This window comes from Oncorhynchus kisutch, linkage group LG27, assembly GCF_002021735.2.
Source record: "Oncorhynchus kisutch isolate 150728-3 linkage group LG27, Okis_V2, whole genome shotgun sequence".
NCBI lineage: Eukaryota > Metazoa > Chordata > Actinopteri > Salmoniformes > Salmonidae > Oncorhynchus > Oncorhynchus kisutch.
Window position 1 is genome coordinate 29,950,700 of NC_034200.2, and position 16,385 is coordinate 29,967,084.

General features: G+C 42.6%; 1 protein-coding gene across 7 annotated transcripts in view; it reads right to left on the reverse strand.

The window, feature by feature from the left end:
• Positions 1-16,385, reverse strand: part of LOC109871784 (cyclic AMP-dependent transcription factor ATF-6 alpha) — a 48,286-nt gene that overhangs the window by 15,104 nt on the left and 16,797 nt on the right. For all 7 annotated transcript variants that reach the window (XM_031806664.1, XM_020462776.2, XM_020462774.2 and 4 more), the window contains exons 8-12: positions 13,447-13,632; positions 12,809-12,900; positions 11,250-11,429; positions 8,552-8,617; positions 7,552-7,675 (exon numbers count right to left, since the gene is read on the reverse strand). In XM_031806664.1, the coding sequence (XP_031662524.1) occupies positions 7,552-7,675; positions 8,552-8,617; positions 11,250-11,429; positions 12,809-12,900; positions 13,447-13,632 (648 nt within the window). The remainder of the gene's footprint in view (positions 1-7,551; positions 7,676-8,551; positions 8,618-11,249; positions 11,430-12,808; positions 12,901-13,446; positions 13,633-16,385) is intronic.

The window sequence follows — 16,385 nt, forward strand, 5'->3', positions numbered from 1 at the left end:
TCATTGAATGAAGAACACTATATAATTGTGTCTTTTGTCTTTGCTGATTGATGACAAAAAATCAAGTGGAACTTAGAGACATTTTGTTTATATATGTGGCAATCTTTTTTCTTGTATTTGACCATTTCCTTAGCCAGTATGGATTTACCCATGCTCCCTGACAGCATTTGACCATTTCCTTAGCCAGTATGGATTTACCCATGCTCCCTGACAGCATTTGACCATTTCCTTAGCCAGTATGGATTTACCCATGCTCCCTGACAGCATTTGACCATTTCCTTAGCCAGTATGGATTTACCCATGCTCCCTGACAGCATTTGACCATTTCCTTAGCCAGTATGGATTTACCCATGCTCTCTGACAGTATTTGACCATTTCCTTAGCCAGTATGGATTTACCCATGCTCTCTGACAGTATTTGACCATTTCCTTAGCCAGTATGGATTTACCCATGCTCCCTGACAGTATTTGACCATTTCCTTAGCCAGTATGGATTTACCCATGCTCCCTGACAGTATTTGACCATTTCCTTAGCCAGTATGGATTTACCCATGCTCTCTGAAAGCATTGCCCACTGTATTATGTGTTTGACCTGAAAAAGCACTGATCCTCATCCTGTCTCTGCTCTACACATATCCTGTGATTTACATGTGAAACAGAAGCACAGGTATATAACCTTCAAAATAAATGTAAGCTGAAAAGTTCCTTTAAAATATTTTGAAGGAAAAATCGAAATAAAAAATGTATACAACTGTTATTGTTGGATGACACATGCAATATTACTGTAAAAACCAACATGGATGGGATGATAGTAACACTTTAAAAACAATTGACTAAAGCCTATCAAAGGTATGACAGAATCCAGGCATGCCAGTTCAAAGGGTCACTGCATGAGTGGCCCACGGCTGAGAAAACATGTTTCACTGTGGATGAAGATCAGTGTGTACATTTTCAGACACCATCAGCCTCAAAACTCACCCCTCAATGAGTCAATCAACAACCCTCCTTGAGTTAATCGTCATTCCGCACGCTTCAAGGAGAGCTGACTACTGACTTAATTAAGGAGGGGTGAGGCATGAGGCTGAGGGTGTCCTAAAATGTACACCACACCCCAGTATAAGGATTCCATTGAAACGGTCACATTTTAGTTCGCACTAAATCTCCATATACAGTATTCAGACCCCTTGACTTTTTCCACATTTGTTACGTTACAGCCTTTTTCTAAAAATGGATTTAAAAAAAAATCTACACACAATACCCCATAATGACAAAGCAAAAACAGGTTTAGAAACTTTTTCAAATGTGTTTAAAAAAACGTAACTTATTTACATAGGTATTCAGACCCTTTGCTATGAGACTTGACATTTTTCAATTGATCATGATTTGGTAAGGCACACACCTGATTACATAAGATCCCACAGTGCATATCAGAGCAAACACCAAGCCATGACGTCGAAGGAATTGTCCATGGAGCTCTGAGACGGGATTGTGTCGAGGCACAGATCTGGGGAAGGGTACCAAAAAGTGTCTGCAACATTGAAGGTCCCCAAGAACACAGTGGCCTCCATCATTCTTAAATGGAAGACGTTTGGAACCACCACAACTCTTCCTAGAGCTGGCCGCCCTGCTAAACTGAGCGATTGGGGTAGAAGGGCCTTGGTCATGGAGGTGACCAAGAACTTGATGGTCACTGACAGAGCTACAGAGTTCCTCTGTGGAGATGGGAGAACCTTCCAGAAGGACAACCATCTCTGCAGCACTCCACCAATCAGGCATTTTAGGTAGAATGGCCAGACAGAAGCCACTCCTCAGTAGAAGGCACATGACAGCCCGCTTGGAATTTGCCAAAAGGCACCTAAAGGACTCTCAGACCATGAGAAACAAGATTCTCTGGTCTGATGAAACCAAGATTGAACTCTTTGGCTGGAGGAAACCTGGCGCCATCCCGGTGGTGGCAGCATCATGCTGTGGGGATGTTTTTCAGAGGCAGGGACTGGGAGACTAGCCAGGAAGTGGGGTATCTGCTCTGTGCAAAAGGAGAGGCAAGGGATTGTAAATCTAGAAGATGCTCGTCCAACTCTCCATAATTCAGCAAGTTAGATGCTATCGAAAACAGTCTCACACACAGATGTGCTATACAGAAACCGATAAAAACAGATAACTTTTTCTGTTCCAAGTTTCTCAATTTAGGACACGCTCCTCTTCACAGAGATAGAGAGGTAAGAAATCAAGATAAACCAAACGCAGGCATTGACACGCACATCAGAGAAACCAAAAATGTTACAAAAGAAATCAGCTTCTACTGCAGAATCTGAGACAGTGGCGCCACTTTAGCTTGAGTTTTGACTTCTCCCTGACTGTATCAGGTACAGTCTGTACTGTAAATTTGATTCCCTTTACACCTGAAATATCCATCCTCCTAAAACTATGCGTGCTAGCCTTATTCCTCTGCGACTAGACGAGTGGAGCAAAGCGGTTTTCAAGAAGAGCTCTGCAACGAATCTGGCCTGACCTGGTAGGACACGGCAGTATAATATTTCAAGTGATATCACAGGAAATATGACAAAAACAAACCCTGTCTCCTCTTTGTCCCTTTTCTTTCTGCACAACAGGTTGGTGAGGATGGAGAGAGAGATTTACAGACAGGCGTTTTTCATCCAATTCGACGAGGGCTCTCCAAGTCTGTGCTTTACCGTGCATTTCATTGGGATCAGTGGAGGTTTTTCCCTATAAACTCCAAGTCTGGGGTTGAATCTCACAGGGCTAAAAAATCTCACTGCTTTTCATCAAATGGCAAACAAAACTGATTGATAAGTGTACTTCAAAGTTGGAACTCAGAAAAAAGCAGAGAATGATGTCAATGTGTGAGGATATGCCAACATTGTGCAAAGCCACATAGACAACATCTCCTGGTCTGACAAATCATGAATCTCTATTGTGCCTCTTCAGTTGGTAGAGCAAATGCAGAGGGGTTTTCCCAAAGTCTGGGAGAAGTTAAACACATCCAGAGGGACAGTGTGCAAACTGTAAATCTCACTTATAAAAGTACTCCATTGAGAAGAGTTTATCACTAATACTATATGCCAGGATTCCCCAACTGGTAGCCCACAGGTCAAATTTGGCCCACATGTCATTTTATTTGGCCCCCTAAGTTTTTCGAAGCAAAACAAATATATACAGTATATTTTTATTTTTATTGTTGGACATAAGACTGTAAAAACACCAGCAAATCAGCTCAAAGTGATTTTAATTTTGGAAATCTGTTTCAACGTATTCCCACGCATAATAGAGAGATATACAGTATGTGATTATATACAAATGTCAGCAAGGTTTGAAATGATTCTGCTTTAGACAAATATTATATCGGTTTGGGCTTCTTGACTTCAATTTGCAGTCTACAAATGATTTGTAATTATGTTCTGGCCCCCTGATCATCCGTAATAGTGCACTACACAGACAATATGGTATCATTTGAGATGGAGCTAATGAAAAGAAAGGCTGAGTCAAGGACCAGGTCTAGCCCCGAGGGTTACGTGTGTAGGAGAGCCTTGAGCATGAAACGCTGCACAACTAACATTATTAAACATTCATTTATATCCTCTTCCTCACTTACCATGATCATCAGATAATTCCCCAACTTCCTGGAACTCCCTGAGGGTGTCATACACAGTGGAAACCCCCCACTTCCAATTAGGCAACCCCTAAATATGTCTTACACAGGAAGCTAGAGATGCACGTGGAATCCTCCCAAAGAGAAGAAACACCATTGGTTATCATTTGCTTCCCATGTTAGTGGCACCATATCTTTGGGTGTTTTTACTAGTTTGTTTTCTTTCTAGAGTAAGTGGTGCATACAGTAACACAATGTATCAACAATAATGTCCTCAAACCATTTGTATATGTAACTGAGCCTGACACACTGCTGAGTACTGGCTGAACGTGAGAACCAAAAGACAGTGTGAGCTTCACAAAACTGTATGAAGACATTGTTACTGACAAAGTTAAAACAGCAAAACACAAAAATTCAAAGACTGTAAACTCTCCTTCCAGACTCATATCAAACATCTCCAATCTAAAATCAAATTGGCTTTCTATTCTGCAACAAAGCCTCCTTCACTCACGCCGCCAAACTTACCCTAGTAAAACTGACTATCCTACCGATCCTCGACTTTGGCGATGTCATCTACAAAATAGCTTCCAATACTCTACTCGGCAAACTGGATGCAGTTTATCACAGTGCCATCCGTTTTGTTACTAAAGCACCTTATACCACCCACCACTGCGACCTGTATGCTGTAGTCGGCTGGCCCTCGCTACATATTCGTCGCCAGACCCACTGGCTCCAGGTCATCTACAAGTCCATGCTAGGTAAAGCTCCGCCTTATCTCAGTTCACTGGTCACGATGGCAACACCCACCCGTAGCACGTGCTCCAGCAGGTGTATCTCACTGATCATCCCTAAAGCCAACACCTCATTTGGCCGCCTTTCGTTCCAGTTCTCTGCTGCCTGTGACTGGAACGAATTGCAAAAATCACTGAAGTTGGAGACTTTTATCTCGCTCACCAACTTCAAACATCTGCTATCTGAGCAGCTAACCGATTGCTGCAGCTGTACATAGTCCATCGGTAAATAGCCCACCCAATTTTACCTACCTCATCCCTATACTGTTTATATTTATTTACTTTTCTGCTCTTTTGCACACCAATATCTCTACCTGTACATGACCATCTGATCATTTATCACTCCAGTGTTAATCTGCAAAAGTGTAATTATTCGCCTACCTCCTCATGCCTTTTGCACACAATGTATATAGACTTTTTTTTCCTACTGTGTTATTGACTTGTTAATTGTTTACTCCATGTGTAACGCTGTTGTCTGTTCACACTGCTATGCTTTATCTTGGCCAGGTCGCAGTTGCAAATGAGAACTTGTTCTCAACTAGCCTACCTGGTTAAATGAAAAACTTTTTTTAAAAGGACTTTGTCTCCAAGTGGGACCAATATTTTAGGCCTGTAAAACTGATTTAATGATTTGGGCTCCTCACATTCTGACTGGAGCACAGCAGACTACAGACTTGACTCACTGGGTCTGAGTTCAAATGGAAGCCAGTTTGAAACTGTAACACTTCACCTCTAGCCCCCAGTATTCTACCTCTCTATTTAAGCTGTCAAAGACAACACATTCCAGATGTCAAAAACAAAATAAAAAGTGCTATATCAAAAACAAATCAAATGCTATCAACTAATATCAGTATCTAAACTAAGGAAGGATTTATAACCCGGAGGTTCAATTTGAGTGTTAGTTTTAACAACAAAAACATATTTAGCTATTTGTCACGTGTGCTCCCTCTCTGGCGTCTAGGTCACCAGGCTGCTCGTTAGGGCGCACACCTGTCACCAGCGTTAGGCGCATATTGACACTCACCTGGACTCCATCACCTCCTTGATTACCTGCCCTATACAGTGCCTTGCGAAAGTATTCGGCCCCCTTGAACTTTGCAACCTTTTGCCACATTTCAGGCATCAAACATAAATATATAAAACTGTATTTTTTTGTGAAGAATCAACAACAAGTGGGACACAATCATGAAGTGGAACGACATTTATTGGATATTTCAAACTTTTTTAACAAATCAAAAACTGAAAAATTGGGCGTGCAAAATTATTCAGCCCCCTTAAGTTAATACTTTGTAGCGCCACCTTTTGCTGCGATTACAGCTGTAAGTCGCTTGGGGTATGTCTCTATCAGTTTTGCACATCGAGAGACTGACATTTTTTCCCATTCCTTTTGCAAAACAGCTCTAGCTCAGTGAGGTTGGATGGAGAGCATTTGTGAACAGCAGTTTTCAGTTCTTTCCACAGATTCTCGATTGGATTCAGGTCTGGACTTTGACTTGGCCATTCTAACACCTGGATATGTTTATTTTTGAACCATTCCATTGTAGATTTTGCTTTATGTTTTGGATCATTGCCTTGTTGGAAGACAAATCTCCGTCCCAGTCTCAGGTCTTTTGCAGACTCCATCAGGTTTTCTTCCAGAATGGTCCTGTATTTGGCTCCATCCATCTTCCCATCAATTTTAACCATCTTCCCTGTCCCTGCTGAAGAAAAGCAGGCCCAAACCATGATGCTGCCACCACCATGTTTGACAGTGGGGATGGTGTGTTCAGGGTGATGAGCTGTGTTGCTTTTACGCCAAACATAACGTTTTGCATTGTTGCCAAAAAAGTTCAATTTTGGTTTCATCTGACCAGAGCACCTTCTTCCACATGTTTGGTGTGTCTCCCAGGTGGCTTGTGGCAAACTTTAGCACTCTTCCATAAAGGCCAGATTTGTGCAATATACGACTGATTGTTGTCCTATGGACAGAGTCTCCCACCTCAGCTGTAGATCTCTGCAGTTCATCCAGAGTGATCATGGGCCTCTTGGCTGCATCTCTGATCAGTCTTTCCTTGTATGAGCTGAAAGTTTAGAGGGACGGCCAGGTCTTGGTAGATTTGCAGTGGTCTGATACTCCTTCCATTTCAATATTATCGCTTGCACAGTGCTCCTTGGGATGTTTAAAGCTTGGCAAATCTTTTTGTATCCAAACCCGGCTTTAAACTTCTTCACAACAGTATCTCGGACCTGCCTGGTGTGTTTCTTGTTCTTCATGATGCTCTCTGCGCTTTTAACGGACCTCTGAGACTATCACAGTGCAGGTGCATTTATACGGAGACTTGATTACACACAGGTGGATTGTATTTATCATCATTAGTCATTTAGGTCAACATTGGATCATTCAGAGATCCTCACTGAACTTCTGGAGAGAGTTTGCTGCACTGAAAGTAAAGGGGCTGAATAATTTTGCACGCCCAATTTTTCAGTTTTTGATTTGTTAAAAAAGTTTGAAATATCCAATAAATGTCGTTCCACTTCATGATTGTGTCCCACTTGTTGTTGATTCTTCACAAAAAAAATACAGTTTTATATCTTTATGTTTGAAGCCTGAAATGTGGCAAAAGGTCGCAAAGTTCAAGGGGGCCGAATACTTTCGCAAGGCACTGTATATGACACTCCCTTTGGTTTCTTCCCCAGTCGTCATTGTTTCTGTTCTATGTCGGTGCGCTGTTCGTTTTGTTCTTTTATTTATTAAATGTTTTCACTCCCTGAACTTGCTTCCCGACTTTCAGCGTACATCGTTACAATATTAGCCAAATGGTGTCAGATGTCGGCAGCTGTGGCCTCATAACAAGAAAGATAAACAGTCTAGTGAGAATATGTGTATGTTGCTGTGGCAGCTCTACTTAATGGGCCATCACGGAGAGACGTGTTGACAAGGGCCTGAAACCTTTACTGGAGTACACATTGGCCTACGTACTGACAGTTTAAATAGCCTCTGAGGTACTGCCTAACCTGTCCAAAAATCAGCAAGGACCATTACTGACGTCTGATCAGACATTAAAATGTCTTCATTATTAGGGCCATGTAACCTGCCTCTGACCAGGGAAAACTTAGGACCTAGTTAGTATCTTTGTCCCCGTTTTGTAGGGAAGAAGCGTGTCTAACCTACCAGGACAGTTTTGGTTGTGTGCTGTTCAGTTGTTGTATGTCTGGATTGATCGGTGGTAGAACGTGTGGACTTGGTCCTCTCCTCTTCGTGTCGATGAACCCAGCCTCTCAGGTTCTGAGCCAGACTAGAGGGGAAGAACCAATATTCAGTTGGAAATCATACTTTATTAACTTATTTTGATTGCCTGAAAGAAAATGTGCTTTCTATTCATCTTCGGAGTGAACTTGGTAGCCATATTGTATTTTATTATGACGGAATTAAAAAAACTTTAGATTTTCAGGGATTTTTCTATGTAAAAGCTGTTGAAGGCTGCTGCTGGCTTTCATACAGTATGAACCTCATCCAACCTCATGGGTGGAGCTAAAGTGTGGGCCATCAGTTTTCATACTGAGCACCATCCATCTTGTCAGTCAACTGTGACGGCGTCAAAACGACTGGTGAAGACTTTGGTTTGATGAGTGGACCACGCAGATCACATTACAGTCTACTTAACAATGAGGAGGACAAAGTCTAGCTCTTCAGAGAGTACTGAGTGGACTCATTGATACTCAATTGAGGTAGCTATCACCGTGATTTCAATATGGAATTCAAATTCTGAAATCGATGTACCCAAGTTTTACTTAACCGGATGTTCTAATCTTGCTTTCATACTGGCAATATAAACAAGAAGGCTGGACGATTGAGGCTAAGTACAGATGTAAGATCTTAATTTGACCTATATTGTCACAGCAAAATATTCCTGCAGCAACTGGATTTGAACGTTTAGTCCATAATGTTAATTGAACGGTGGTGAGGCTATTAGCTGGCCAAAAGTAGGCTACATGAAAAGTACAATACTGATAATATAACCGTGGGTTTTCAGTGAATATGTCAATCGTGAAGCTCACACAAAAAAATTCTCTGCAAAAAAAAGAGTGATCAAATTAAGATCCTACAGTTGTAGAACCAAATTATCTGCTGGTAGAAGGCTACAGATCAGATTGACTTGGTTAGTACTGACCGGAGGGACTTGGTCCTGGAGACAGGAGAGTGGGAAGCCATCTCCTCTGGAGCATAGTCCTCCCACCTAGAGCACAGATAGATGGGGGGGGAGATAACAGAAACAAAGGGATAGATTGAGAGACAGAGAGACAGGAAGCAGGAAGCGAGGGAGACATTAATCATCAACAACACATTCCCCTCCCCTCTGATCTCGTTGTGATTCAGCAGCAGATATGCTACAGGACCATGCTGCGGTACGTTGTGGGTTTTCCTTGTGCATTAATGCATTAACCGGAATACCAGTCACTTACTCTGGATGTCCCAGGTGTTCAGTTCTAAACGAGCATCTGGAACAAAAACTGTGCAGATGACTCAATAGACAAAACAACTTGATGAATGAAGTCATAAATTAAAGAACGAGTTGAGTTGATGAATGATGTTGTCACGCCTGCTCCCGCTCTCACTCCCTGGTGCTCAAGGGCGCCAGGCTGCCCAGCGTTACACACTCCTGCCACCATCATTACGCACACCTGCTTCCCTTGTCACACGCATCAGCGATTCATTGGACTCACCTGGACTCAATCACCTGCTTTCATTACCTCCCCTATATCTGTCTGTTGCCGAGGTTGTTCCCTGACTTCAGCATATTGTCATGTCGTTTGTTCCCCGTTCTGACGCTGTTCCTGTTCTGTCACTTGTCCGTTCATTAAATGTGTACTCCCTGTACCTGCTGCTCATCTCCAGCATCGGTTCTTACAGATGTCATAAATTAAAAGGTGTTGAGTTTATGAACAAAGAAGGGGTTGAGTTGATGAATGATGTCATAAAGAAGGGTTTGAGTTGATTAATGATGTCATAAACTAAACGGTTTGAGTTAATACGTTTTACGGAGTTCTGCTCAGTCAGCTGCAACAATAACCAGCAGAGCCAGTGGGATCTTCCCACACACAAACGCAGGTAGGCACAGACACACACAGCAGGAGCAGAGAAGTTGGACTGGATTTCTCTTGGGAATAGTTAGATAAATGGTCTGTTCCTGAAATCTGTGTGGAACATCCACTTGTCCGGATGAGCCCTGGGCTCCAGATCAGAACAATAGGATGGAGAAAGGGCAGTAAAATGGCCCATAAGCCAAAAAGGAGGAGTCCACACACATTGTGCTGGTGAACATATACTTTGATGATATTCAGTATTGTGTTCTATAGCCTGGGCCCAGATGACTAAGCTATCGGTTACATAATGCTCCACTCCTTAAGTGGTCTCTCTCAGTGGGAGACTATGTAACCTTCTCCAAGCCTTCCAGTTAGACTACTGCTGTACTACCACAAGGCATTTATAGTGAAGTTATGTAGCAGAGAGCTGGACACATGGGGACAACCGGTGTTGAGCCAGGAGTTTATAAAGAGTCTGTCAATCTGGATATGAATAGATTGTTTGCAGGAGTGACATACAGGAGGACTCATACATGGCACAGCGCATGCTTCCTGCAAACATGTCTGTCATCTCTTAAGGCCTCTTGTGTGCTTTGTATCACTCGTGCCAAAATAAATACTCAGTCAACTATATGACTTGTACACAGCAAGGTCATAATCTTTGACTGAGTGAGATAAAGATGTAGGATCTTAATTATCACTATTTTGTTTTTAAGAATTAAATGCAAACTTGTAGTGTATTTCTCATTTCCACATAGAAATGTTTATCTTGATTTGCCCTAACAAAAAATGTATTAACCCCTACAAAAATGTCCATAAATTATAATCCACATAATAATTCAGATTTCCCTGTTGATGCAGGATTGTTTTTCTGCTGTTGCAAACTGTCTCAAATTAAGATCCTACAGCTGCACACACACAACACGAGTATAACTAGTGCTGAAATTATACACTGATGTTAAAGAGGAAACTTGCGAGACAACATTAGTTTGATTTTGCCAAATTGGTTCAAATTAAACTGGCCACTAAAAAGAGACACCACAAGTAATACTATTAGATTGTGCTCTGCTTGCAAAGCTCCTATTCAACACAGTGATTTTTCACCACAGAATAATCCTGGATTACTAAATAAGGTAAATATAGGAGTCCTGTATAAGATTTTGACTAGCCCCGGGCACATTTACATGGATGTCGAATTACTGTAATATTGATGAATGTGCACTGTCCCCTATAAATAATCAAATGGATGTAAATATTATCACCAAGATAAAATGAGCAATCTTTCCATTCCAACAAAGAAAACAGGGCTGGAAATAGATGCTTAGTCAAACTGAAACGACCGGCCAATTCCTCTACAGTTCTGGTTCCCTGGACAGAATGAAGTTCTCTTGGATGGATCCGATTCTCCTCCAGAAGCCAACACTTGAGGGTACCCACTTCTTTAATTCAGCTTTTTTGTCCTTCTTAAAAAACAAAATATTTTTCCTGGTTTGTGAGCATTTTGCACACAGTGACTTTAAAGCCTATCAATCCAAGCCTGTGCCTAACTCTAATGCACAGATGTGTAAATAGACTTGTTAATTAGAAGTCAGTGAGAGATATAGCAGAAACCATTGGATCTCCTTGTTACATAGCGCTGCACCAAAGCAAGTAGCCCCCCCCCCCCCCCCCTCTCCCTCCCTCCCTCAGTCCGTCCGTCCGTCCGTGTGCATACAGTACACAGCCTTATATGTATATTGGGCCAGAAACTCTCGAGGACCCTCATGTTCTTGTTGTGGTAATTACCTGTCCTGGGATTGGTGGGATTGTGGGTACTGGGCGTCCATCGGCTCCAATGGGGACTGGGGGGCTGGTGTTTCCTCCCCTCTCCTCTGTTGTTGGTCGGGGGAGAAGCTGAGCAGATGTCGGCTGCTTTGTGGCATCCCCGTGGACAGACTGGAGCTGCTGGGCTCTGACTCCCACACACTGAGACCAGAGGGAAAGGGTCTTCAGTTACACAAGCCAGGCCAAACACGGCAAGAACAACATGGACTGACACACGCATGTTCAAGAACATTAGAGCATTACAGACTTTAGAGCATTTCCCTTTGAGGACGGAATCGTTCTGCATTGAATCAGTCACACACAAACACGCATTCACATACAAATGGTGGCTAAAGCCATTACAAAGATTTTTAAAAAGTGGTAGTGTTTAATTTGTTATAAATCCATAAAGGCTCTTCAAATAATTTTCTCAAAAAGTTAAAACGTTTTATCAAAAAGGTCCAAATGCACACAAGCTTGAAACAAGCAAGACGGGTATTGAAGACAAGAAGAAGAGTGACAGGTCAGGAAGTAGAGGATTGGTCATTGTGGGCAAACTACAGACTTAAAACCACAGAGACTTCACCTGGCTTAGGAGAGGCATGACTTACATCCATTGTGTGTGAACAAAATCAAAGATTTAAATTTACGCTCTAGGCTAAATTTTAAATACTTTATCTGAATCCACAAATCACATTACATCAAGGAATGATTCAAACATTTCAAAGTTTTTGGATACACGGGCACTTTAGGATATAAAAAGTACCTTCTCCACCCAGCTAGGCTGCCCATAACTGCTGAAATAGAGCAGTTTCTTTGCCTTAGACAGGCCTGCAATCTGAAGGCCACATACCGTAAGCCTACGTATACACACAAGCACCCAGTAAGATTTGACAGAGGTACTCAACACAACAATGCCAAAGAGTGGTCAAAATCTTGTGCAGTAGCATCAGATGAAAACACACCCCATAAAATAAAACACACCCCTAACCAATGCCTTTTTCTAAATGCCTGGAAATGAATCCAAACGTGTGAGTGACAAAAGAAACCCAGCAGGACCTTAATAATTGAAAAAACATTTGATATCGACTTGAGCTATGACTGGAAACATTAGCGAAAGTTCAGTCCCTGGCCAGGGTTTATTGAATCCTCTCAAAGGAACATGTCCAATCGGAACGGAGTGATAGAATACATTTGGAGTCTATAAATAAGCACGTATGTGCAGCTGATCTCCAGGTTTAATTTCCGAACCGGCCGGTGTGAAAGGGAAGCAACGCTCCCCCATTCCTAGTTCTGAAATTCTGGGAAGCCTGAGCGTATGGAAAACTCAAGCGAGCCCTTCTCCTCTCCCGACTCTCAGCCAACTTTCCGAAGCCTTCCTCCGTGAGAAAAAAAGGCTTAGATTTGGCCCTTTTTCTGAGACATTGGGAGAAATGTCAGTGAAATGTCAGTGTTAGTGAATTATCAGGCTCTGGACATGACAAAGAGATGACTGACTGGCTGACATAAAAGCCCCCCATTGACAGACAGACAATTCTCACTTCAGGGGACCAGTGTTGAGCACGAAGAACACCAGGATGACCATGAGACACACAGCCCGTCTCTTTGGAGCAGTCACCTTCAGCACAGTGTTCTGTGAAGAAAAGTGCAGAAAAATTACCTGACTGGATCAGTACAAGCTCTGAACTGGCAACTGTATCAAATCATCCTAGATCAGTGACTATTGCACATCAAAATAGCGAGAAATAGAAATGGATGTGTTCTACAGATGTAGGATCTTAATTTGAACCAGTTTGCTACAGCAGGAAAATAAAGCTGCAGCAACAGAAAACGTGAATTATTATGTGGATTAAGATTAATGGACATTTTTATAGGGGTTAATATATTTTATTGTAAGGGAAAGTGGAAATTACACACTTCAGAAGCCTTTTTAAAACCTCAAATACACTACAAGTTTAGGAAAGTTCTCCTGCAATAGGGTGATCAAATTAAGAACCCACATCTGTATGAGTGGGTGATCTGGTGTCTGAAGGCAGTGCATATGTGAAAGCAGTGGAATGGAACCCTCACTTAAACCTATAAATTTGTGTCAGATCAGTCATTGCTTCAGGAAGCGAGGAAGTAAGGATACGTTTGTAAAGTATTCACACAGGGGCCCTGTGTGTCAATCCCGGCTCACCTCAGTGAGCAGTCCGTCCAGCTGGGTTCTGAGGGATCCGTTTTCCACGAGCAGCCTCTGGTTCTCACACAGCGCCCCCCTGAGACGAGCCTCCAGGGCTTGCAGCGCCTCCTTCCTCCTCAGCCTAGACAGCGTGGCCGACTCACGGTTCTTCACCATCCTTTGCTGCCGCCGCTCCACACACACCTGGACAGGTGGAAGGGAGGGATTGATCAAATAATGTGACTGACATGGTCATACAGAGATGCTTTTATAGGAAAGTTCAAAGTTCATACATATCTCAGCATGGATGTATGAGAAAATCAAACGCATACAACCATGGTGTTGCAAATACCACGCATCAGCTGACTACTCCTACTCAGAATACATTAACAATTCAAAATGGATGTCCACAACACAGGAGAGCTTGAGGATTATATAATATGAGTACATTGGCCTTGGCATGCAGATGATGTTGGCTGTAGGTTTACAAAACCAATCTGTTGACGTCAGCCATACCCGGCAGTAACACCTTTTAGTCGCCATCTTGTCTGCCCAGACAGAGCACCTGCAGTACGCAGCTCTAGCTACTTGTTTGTCTAACAGCACATATATTTAGTCACTTACTCCCTCAGTCACACCCAATAGGTGCAGCTGCTGAAAAAGAAAGATGGAAAAACTGACGCAGAATCAATTACAAGCTGATAATGACTCCAGCATGTTTCTGCAGAACAGACTTCACACACACACGCACTGCTTTTTCCATCTCTGAGTGGACTGAGAGCTGGATTAGTGGTGGGATTATTTAATGATAGCCATACATGGAGGGAGGGAAGGAGAGAGAGAGGGAGGGCATTATCAGAGTGAACTAAATTACCAAAAGAGGAATGTTCTTGCAATGTTTTAGGTGATAAAATAAACAACTTTATGAGTAACAATGCACATTTAAAACAGCATCAGTTCCATCTCATTTGTATAAAGCAGACAGCATTTGATTATGTCAATCCAGACCCATATATAGAGATGTATTCTATATCTAGACTAAGTCTCCACCTACTGGGCTAAAACTGGTTGAATCAATGTTGTGTCCACATCCGTTCAACCCAAAAAATCAATGTGATGATGTTGAATCAACGTAAGGGCATTTAGTCTTTTTTTGACCAAACTTTTAACCTAAATTCAATGACATGTTGATTATATATATATATATATCTTTTTTTTTTTATTCACGTTAGTTCACAACTCAACCAAATGTATATCAAAACTAGACATTGAACATTCATAACACTGCCTAGCAGTAGCAGTTGACTAACATACATTCTGTTGTCCTCCAATGCCCTCTGAGACTGGTATTTCTACCACTGAGCCATAGACCACAGGAGAACCCCGCTAAAGTCTACTGCTCCAGCTCTTTCACTGCTTTCTGCTCTGCTCTCTAACATATCTGATAGCGTGGCTTTTGGAGCGATGCAAATTCAGACTACACTGTTTAATTTGGTCTCCATAGAAACAGATTCGATTCGGGGGGGGGGGGGGGGCCCTGCCAGGTCCTGAGAAATCAAAACGAGCATGTCTGGTTACCCAATGCTGGGGGAGTGGGGGATACACGTCCTGCAAGGGGAAAGTCAACCCTGCCATTAAGCAACCACTGTATAGTCAACAGAACAAACCACCCCTCCTCCACAATGGTAGACAGTCAGCAATCTGGCACTTCACTGGCTCTGGTGTAAACTGGGAGTACGGGGAGCCTGAATAAGAGGCTGAAAATGAGTTTGATATGAAGCTATAGGAATCGGCATATGAGTCTCTACTCTCTAGAGATGTAGATTTCAGCTGTTGACTGCAGGTTTGTTGATGTTGCACTCTGATTGGGCGGTGGGGTGGAAAAGTCAGCAGTTTTTGTGCAGTGAGATAACATAAGGCTTGCAGAACCATGAAATTATTGTTTTACGGTGGAGAACTTGCCGTTGCAATGTTTATACAGTGCCTTTGTTTACAAACGCATGCACGCACACTTCTTAATCTGAGAATTGGCATCTATAGCACCTGAGAGGGATGTCTACCTGGTAGTCCGAAAGAATAGGTTTTAACAGTACCCAAAACCATTCAGGGATTTTATTTGATCACAGGAAAACGCTACTGACCCCTCAGCCTCCAGTATTTATGCTGCAGTAGTTTGTGTCGGGGGGCTAGGGTCAGTCTGTTATATCTGGAGTACTTCCGTCTTATCCGGTGTCCTGTGTGAATTTAAGTATGCTCTCTCTAATTCTCTCTCTCGGAGGACCTGAGCCCTAGGACCATGCCTCAGGACTACCTGGCATGATGACTCCTTGCTGTCCCCAGTCCACCTGGCCGTGCTGCTGCTCCAGTTTCAACTGTTCTGCCTGCGGCTATGGAACCCTGACCTGTTCACCGGACATGCTACCTGTCCCAGACTTGCTGTTTAACTCTAGAGACAGCAGGCGCGGTAGAGATACTCTGAATGATCGGCTATGAAAAGCCAACTGACATTTACTCCTGAGGTGCTGACTTGTTGCACCCTCAACAACTACTGTGATTATTATTATTTAACCATGCTGGTCATTTATGAATATTTGAACTTCTTGGCCACGTTCAATTATAATCTCCACCCGGCACAGCCAGAAGAGGACTGGCCACCCCTCATAGCCTGGTTCCTCTCTAGGTTTTGGCCTTTCTAGGGAGTTTCCTAGCCACCGTGCTTCTACACCTGCATTGCTTGCCGTTTGGGGTTTTAGACTGGGTTTCTGTACAGCACTTTGAGATATCAGCTGATGTAAGAAGGGCTATATAAATAAATTTGACACTACATACAGTAAATACCGAGATGAGAGTTTGATTGAATTGAGCGATCAAGTCATCATACTGTACCCTGACTTACTGTACATTCGGAAAGTATTCAGACCCCTTGAATTTTTCCACATTTTTTTCAGTTACAGCTT